At 46.3% G+C, this 8,084-nt stretch overlaps 1 protein-coding gene across 3 annotated transcripts in view; it reads left to right on the top strand.

Moving 5' to 3' along the window:
• Positions 1-2,147: 2,147 nt before the first annotated feature.
• The window catches only part of EPAS1 (endothelial PAS domain protein 1), a 79,595-nt gene continuing 73,658 nt past the window's right edge, over positions 2,148-8,084 (top strand). The window contains exons 1-2 of one of the 3 annotated variants that reach the window (XM_074863550.1): positions 2,148-2,458; positions 5,685-5,774. Coding sequence is in view for 2 of the 3 variants with exons in the window: in XM_074863548.1 (XP_074719649.1) it covers positions 2,433-2,458 (26 nt within the window). In the remaining variant the exon portion in view is untranslated. Of the gene's footprint in view, positions 2,459-5,684; positions 5,775-5,879; positions 5,912-8,084 lie in introns of those variants that run through there. The other 2 variants (XM_074863548.1, XM_074863549.1) reach the window with 2 other exon arrangements.

Genomic DNA, 8,084 nt, shown 5'->3' with positions numbered 1-8,084 from the left:
ATTGACTGACCATAAAGGAGACCAAAGCAGTAATGAGGTGCAGTTGAGAATAAAATTATGTGATTGTCTTTGCTGTTCTCCAGCAAGGAGAAACCTTTCTACATCTCTGTAGGTGCCAGGGGGTCCCGTATTGTTGCAGAATGCATCAGGCAGAATGACAGGGCTATTAAAGATGTATTTGATCTTTCCCTTCCTGAATAGTCATGGGAAAGAGAGGGAATTAACAACTAAAGTAAGCTCCAGAAGACAGACCGCTTGTTTTCCTCGTGGACAAGATGGGGAGCTCAGCTGCTGGAAATAATAGTATAGACAACTTCAGGAACTGAATTTGCGAGGGAGCTGTAAGAATCACTTGGTCTTGTTTGCTTCGCCTTCTTGATGCAGCAGCAAGACTCTGGTTTTGCTGGGCGTTGACCTGTGTTGAAGCCCACCAGTCTGTCTCCACAGAGGAGGACAGGTGGTGGCTCTTCAGTGGCACATAGATGTGAATTCTCCTGTTGTTAAAGCACCTTCAGGCCTTGCTGGCCGAGAGAGCAAGAGATTTAGACTGTTAATCAACTACACTATATCCATGTAAGCACAGCCAGGAAGAGTTAGGCCAATGGGCTGGATGTGAAACATTTGAAATTTACCGAGTGGTTTAGATTTAGTCAGTTTGAATGCTTTTCTTGTCTGATTTTTGAAGGCAAGTTGTTTATCCAAGTGAAGTGCTTTAAGATACAGCAAGGACCATTGACATCAGCAGAGATCAATGAAGGATGAAGAGGTCTATTTAATTTAGGAAATGAGTGACTTGGGTCTTTGATCCTATTGCATTCTCTTATTCCCAGAAGGTTAAATTTAGTCCTGCATACACAAATTTTGTTTGACTAAGTTTACTTAGGTTTTAAATATTTGTGGGTTTCTTTTGTTTAGGTTCTTTTGTATAACAAGGAAAAAAACCCAACTGTTACCACATAATTAGGCTGTTGCTGTGTAAGCATGTGTAGCTCTTTTCAGACTTGAGAGCAGAATATGCAAATTCAAACCCAAATACATTTCTTTAAACATTCATATTGTATAAAAGAAATAAAACCCATTGTACACAAACCAGCCTATGAAATGGCATAGGGAAATTGCTCAAATTTGAATAACCAAGAAATAAATCTAGTTTGGCTCATTTTGCCTGCAGTACTTTCATTTTCCAGAAGTACTGGAAACCTGGGGCACTTTAATGCAAAGGTGCACATTTTGGTTTGAGATGTAAAAATGTAAGGTAAGCCTTAGAAAACATGAGGGTAAGGCTGCAGTTTCTACGGTTATGAAAGAGAAAAAGTCTCGTAATTCCTTGTCTAGCAAGGTTAGTTGCTTTGGTGTAAAAGGAATAAAAATCAAAGTGAGGGTTTTTTCATTATTTCCATGGATCTTAACTGCGGCAAACCATAGCAGGTGCTAGCATGAGCTGAGCTTTGACACTTCTTGCACTTCACCGTGTGCCGACAGCGAAGAGTTTTAAAAGTGCATGAGTTGCCGACATACACAGCACGACATAGAAAATTAAAATTGAAAAGCCCGATAGAGGAAGGAAGTCCCTTCGGGACCCTCCGAAGCGCATCCCCCCTTCCTTTGCTCATCCCTCTACCGTTCCCTCGGTGCCCGACCCGCGCTGCCACCCGCGGGGCTGGGCCGGGCCCTCCCGCGCACCGGGACGAGCTCCGTGCGGCCTCCCACAGCCCGCGCCGTCGTTACTCGGAGCGCCGATGTAATTTTTTTTTTTTTTTCTTTTTGTTTTTAAACGCCCCCCCCCCCCCCCCTCCCCTTTTTCCTCAGCGGGGCCCGATCCCCGCGGCACTCGCGGCACCGCACTCGCTCCGCGGCCGCGGGGCAGGTGCCGCGGTGCCCCCCGCCCCTGCGGCCGCACCGGGGTACAAAGACCTTCGGGGTGGGGGGATAAAGAGAAATGAGTTAAGCCACTGAAAAAGAAAAGAAGGGTGGCGGTGCCGGTGGGGCGGCCCCCGCTGCCCCCCGCGGCGCCGCCGGGCGGGCCGGTGCCGGGGGCGGGGAGGCCGGGGCGCGGCGGCGGTGCCCCGCCGGCCCCCATTGGCGGGCGCGGCGGCGGCGGCGGGGCCGGGCCGGGCCGGGCCGGGCCCGGGGCGGAGGGGCCGGCCCTGCCCCCGCGGCCGGCGGCGGCCCAAGGTTTAAAGTGAGAACTTTCTGCGGGCGGCGCCGATCCGCACAGCCCACCGCCGCGCCGCTCCTGCCCCGCCGCCGCTTCCCCCGGGCGGGCCGTACAATCCTCGGCAGTGTCCTGAGACTGTACGCCCGTCTCGGGGGCGACCGGGCCGAACCGGACCCCGACTCCGCCGCCGCCGCCCGCCGAGCCCCTGCGTCCCGCGGGCAGGTGCTAAGCCCGTCCCGGCCCCAGAGGCGGCGCAGCAGCCGGCACCGCCGCGATGACAGCTGACAAGGAGAAGAAAAGGTGAGGGGGCCGCGGGCGAGGCTCCGGGCTGCTCGGGCCGCTTCGTCCTCCTCCTCCTCCTTCTCCTCCCGCAGCTGCCCCGTTCGCCGCGGCACCGCCGTCCCGCGTGGGGCCGCGGTGGGACTCCCCGCGGGCAGGGGCAGGGGCAGAGGCGGCGGACGGCGCGGTCTCGCCTCCCGCCCTCCGGAGCGAGGGCTCCGGACCCGCAGCCTTTGCGGGGTTGAGTTCGCCCAGGCTGGGGCTGGCGGGGCGGGGAGCGGCGCCGGGCCCCTCCGGGGCAGCCCGGGCTCCGCCGCCGGGGGCAGAGCGGCGGCCGCGCCGGGGATCGCCTGCCCGGGGGAGCGGCCCCTGCTCCGGCCGGCGCGTCCCGAGCGGCACGTCCCGACCGGGAGCGCAGCGGCGTCCCGGCCCCGGTCCCGGCCGTGCCCGCGGGCAGGTGCACCTGGCGGGGGCGGGCGGCTGCGCCCCCCGGCGCGGGTCCCGGCTGGCTTTAGTGCGCGTTATGGCCGGTCTTACCCGCTTGGTATCGGTTAGGACCTAGTTATTAGAAGTTACGTTCCAGTTGAGGAGAGGGGTTTGAAGGTAGTGCCCTTAGCAGGACACGTTTCATAATTAAAATGGTCTGGGTGTAAATGACCGGCGACGTACACGCTCAGTAATTGTACCAGACGAACGCACTTCGGCGCATCCTGGCTGCAGCCAGCCCCAGCACCGGCATCGTTACGCGGGGGACTCGCATCTCCCGCGGTTCGTGGAGGTTTTCCTGGAGGTTTTCCTGGAGGGCTGGGAGCCAGGGGGGCGCCTGGCCGGGCGCTGCGCTTTGCCGGGGGCTGCTGCTGCGAGGGGGTGTAAAGCTCGGCGTCTCCGGGTTGCCCTAGCGAACCTTCCAGAGGGAATAAAAGTAACTTGGTAGGGTTTTCTTTGTAGTTGCATCAAAGAGTACGTTTTCCTGTTGGTTCTTGAGGTTGAACGTTGAAATGAAACTCGCGATCCCTAACACAGAAGTTACAGCTGGGGATTAAGAAAAGCAGCATCTAGTCGTGGCTCCAAGCCTATAAACCATCCCTGTGGATGAGTGAGGGTGCTGACATGGTGAAGGCTAAGCAAGTGAATAAAGGTCCCCGAAGTCTCATAACGGGGTATTTATTCAGTGTGGTTTATCCAGCAGGCAGTCACAAGTCTGGCTCAGGTTGCTGTTCTGACTATAGATTGTGTTCACAAACGATGTGATTTACAGACTGAGAATTTTATCTTGTTATTTGTCATGTGTACTTTCCAGCTGATGATGCACTAAACTTTAAACACTATTTTTTGGTTTGTATAATAGCTCCTTTTTTATTGAGTCACCCTATGACAATGTAATAGGGGAAGTATTGTAGTATAAACCACACATTTTCCATGTAGCTAGCCTCAGTTTATCAAACACTAATGTATTAAGGTTAAACAATTGCCTCAAGTGTGTTTTGTTCTAGGTATCAATTTTCTGTGCAGGGTATAAAATATGGGTACATTTTGTGTCCTCTTGTGTTGAACAAGAGTAAAAAATTATAGTACAGCATAATGTAGTTATAAAAATGTGTTATAGTAGTTTATAGGAATGAGAAGAGTGAAATAGTGTACATATGGGAAACACACTGTATCCGTTGTATCACCTCTTTTTAATGAGGCATTCTTAATCTCTTCAGTTTTATTTTCAAATACAGTGAGGGATTGAGTGCTGTCTAATCTTGCAGGACAGCATGCCGAAGTGCTTTGTGGAGTACTCTTCAGCTACAACATAGAAACTTCACAGGACTAAAGTTTGAACGTTAATCCTGACTCTGTCACTGATTTTACATAAATCTTGTGACACTCTAGTGACAATTTTCTGTCTCTCTCAGAAGTAGGCTAATTGTTATCTGGCTCATGGGATTGTTGTGTAAATTAATGTTTGTGGAAGGACGGGGAGAGTATCAGATGAGGGATTTAAGATAGCTTACTTGTGCCTCCCTGTCTGTGAGTGTATGTACATCCCTACTGGTGACGTACCCTATGTAGCCTATTGAAGCAAGGCTTTTTTTTTTTTTTTTAAATTTTCCACTACTGTTATAGAATAGATTTATTGCCTTGAGTTCAACAGTTGTTGTATTATTTGCTTGATCTCTATTCAGATATGCAGCTAGGAACTCTAACCTGACTCACTAATAGCATTTATAAATCAATTTCAGGGAGAAAAGGTGGTGGGGCTAATCTGGTTTACCAGATTTCCAGGCAGCTCTGGAACATGTGTTTAGAGGAGCAGGTCTCTTACTGTTAAACAGATGCTCTATGGAAGATAATCTTTGATTCTTTTAATGGTCCATTTAAGTTGAAGAGCATCCTCAGGTTCTCATTTGAAGCTCTGCCTGTCAATGGAAAAGAGCAGTTGCTTTCTTTGGAACGAATGTTATAGCACTTTCAATAGGCTGATTTCCCACATTTGAAGTTAGTCCAAGATAGTGAGTTGAGATTAATATGATTATTATTTTAACTTAATTTAAAAAAACCCCCACATTCTCTACACAGTCTTAAATGCAAAGTCTGATGTTTCCTAGAAGCCAGTAACTAGAAACTGGGAAAAGGAGGAGTAAAAGGATAAAACACATTTTAGCAAATAATAAAAGCTAAAGAAAAAACATCTGTGATCATCTTGCAGTACAATGACAATTAGTAGATAGGTCCCAATTAGGGTAGTCTTGTAGAATATCTTGGTGTGGTTTTTTTAATTATTTAGTCGCCGTGTGCTTTTGCATTATTTGAGGGACATAGTTATTTTATTAGGAATGGATGGTGTGATAAATGGACGTTTTTGTTCTGGATGGACGACAGTGTATGTTTGAGAAAAGTCTTGAAACCAGGCTCAGGACAAATCAGGTACCACTGAGTAGAATGCATCATTTGGCTTCACCCTTCCAGTTGTGTTGTTTGGGGATTTTCGTGTGTGTTTTCCAGTTGTATGAAAAATAAACCAATTTTGCAGCTCACGGAGATTCTGTGCTAGTGGTACTGTTTTGTGACCCTAAGGATGTAACGTTATATAAATCTGTTTAACTTCTTCTGGTCCAGATAGTAAACAAATGGGATTCCTCCCAGTTATTGACTAGGTAACAGACTGCTTTCAGTTACTGTTTCACTTCGGGCTTTAATAGATGTTGAACCCCTCTAATGAGACACTTTGTGCCTCAATTTTGACTGACCTCTATTTCAGGAGAGTGATTCTGCCAAGCTGAGGTCACTCTTGGCCGCTCCTCCTCAGGATGAGGAAACGGTCCTGATGGCACTGCTCTCCAGAGCTCAGGTAGTTGCTCACTCCTAATGGATGTAATTCAGATGCCAGGAAATGTGAACGTTTGGATGTGGCAAGGTGTTAAACTGCAGATTTCAGGGAACTACAGTCTTCAGTTTTGTTCTACCCACTATGCTTTCTGTTTTAAGGTATGTCACTATTGTCAGGTATACTACCTCTTGCCCGTTATTCTGTGACAGTGGTGAATTAGATGATCTTGTCCATCCGCTTGACAACATAGGTTGCTCCTTATGTTCTTGTAAACTTCATGTACTTCAGCTGATGGAGCTTTGAACACTTTCCTTCGCAGACTGTTGCATAGATTACTCGGCTTCATTAAAAAATTTTTCAAGTTTTGTTATTGCTCAACATCTTCTCATGCATAGCCCACGTATTTCATTTACTCTTGTTTGCTTCTATGTTAACATCTGCCCTTACAATTTTTCTTGTTTGGAGTTATCAAAAGGAAATGTAACCTCCGGAATTCATGAACAATCTGTTGAAATGGGCTGTTTAGCACATTTTAATGTATGTTGACTTTAAGCAGCTTGGACTTACGTTTCAGCACCAAAAATGCAGGCACTTCATAGCTCGCAGGTCTTCTGCCACTCATACTCATCGTACTTTGGTTTTGCCCTTTTTGGTTTCTGCATTCACTGCCCTTTCTGTATTTCCACAGTTGTGGAAAGGGCTTTTCTACCAGAGGGTGGCCCAAGGGCACATGAATGAGGAACGACAGGCTGCACATGTGCTTCAATGTCTCCCTTTGCCTGCAATGGCACGTAGCAGACGTTGGGCTGAGCTCTGACTTGGCGTCCTGGCCTACTTGAGAAAGTTTGACTTCTTGCTGCCCAACTGCTGTGGTTTCACCTCTATAGAGCCAAAACATTTGAGCTTAATGAGGCTGAATGCCTTTCACTGTGGGAGCGGTGTGTGTACCATCTTCCTGAAGTTACTTGGGCTTCTGAGGATTTGTGCTTTGCAGAGATGCCACAAGGGCTGGGCCTGCTCATCTTTAGCGTTTAGGCTGAGAGCAAGTTAAAAATCTAACACCCCTTTAGTATACAGCACCTTTCTGTGTCACGTCCTTTTCACTGCATCTTCTGATGTTGGGACTTGTCTTCATGTTTATCCTGTGTGGGTCATTGGGAATATTTCACCTATTAGAGGTACTCTGCTAATAGGAGTTTTGGGACTAAGCTGCTAATTTAGGAGACTTATCATGAGTGTCAAAAATGGATCTGTCTGCCTTTCTGTAATGTTTTTTATGATGATGGATTCATCGACATTAAGTATTTTTGGTTTCAGGTTTCAAGTAGAAGTTGCTGTTGGGTGTGGTGGGGGCAGAGCTCTTCAAGTATTGAACTTTAAGCTGTTATTTTCAAATAGATAACCTTTGTAAAACTGAGAATTAGCATAAACGTTAGAGTATGGAAATGAGTAATACAAAGGCAGGTTGTATTTAAAAATAATTTGGGTATATGGAATGATTTTATTCTTCTCAAGCTATTTGTGAAATGCTATTTTGTTAATTATTTCAATATTCATAGTGTCATGTATATCTTAGTAGTTATAAATACCTTTACTCCTAGTAGCTGGCACAAGATTGACAGAACCCTTCTCTTAAATTAAGTGAAAGTGCAAGTATAGTTATTATGCTGTTGGAATTTTTTTTTCTCATTTAGCATTCTCACTCTCCATTTGCTTAAAAGGCAATATAATAAAGTACTTATCTGCTGAGGATAAAATCTTAACTGCTTATACAAAAAAACCCCCCCGCTTTCTTAAATTTACAAGGCTACATTTCATACAGACTCTTTCTGAAGTATGTAAAATGGGAGACTGTATTTTACTGTGCATTTGGAAAGTAGATTAATGAAGTACAGTAAGCCAAGTGGCTGATAAATAACTAATGTTCCAAAGTAACTCATTTAATTATGCTCTGTACTTCTTGAGCTCAAATCTAATTATGATTTTGGTTCTTTCTTCTGTGACTTTATTTAGGTCTAGGAAATATAGCTGAAACAAAGTCTACCATAATAAATTCTGATTCAATGGGCATATTTAGGTCTTAAAACAGTTAGACTTGTAATTTAATTTACTTGACTGTTATTACAAAGAGTTCGGAGTTGGATAACATATTCATTATGCTTCTCTATCCATTGCATTATATGACACAGCAAATATTCAATATTCCATTCTATAGAAACTCATCAAATGTTTTGCCAAACAAGAAGCAAAGTTGCTTTAGTTGAATTTTTACGTCTGATCTTCAGTCAAAGAGGTGCCCTGGTCTTGACCCTTCCTCTGTGTGAATATGTG

Source organism: Strix uralensis, chromosome 3 (assembly GCF_047716275.1).
Source record: "Strix uralensis isolate ZFMK-TIS-50842 chromosome 3, bStrUra1, whole genome shotgun sequence".
Lineage (NCBI taxonomy): Eukaryota > Metazoa > Chordata > Aves > Strigiformes > Strigidae > Strix > Strix uralensis.
Note: the sequence above shows the minus strand (reverse complement) of the source record. Positions and strands in the feature narration are given on the sequence as shown.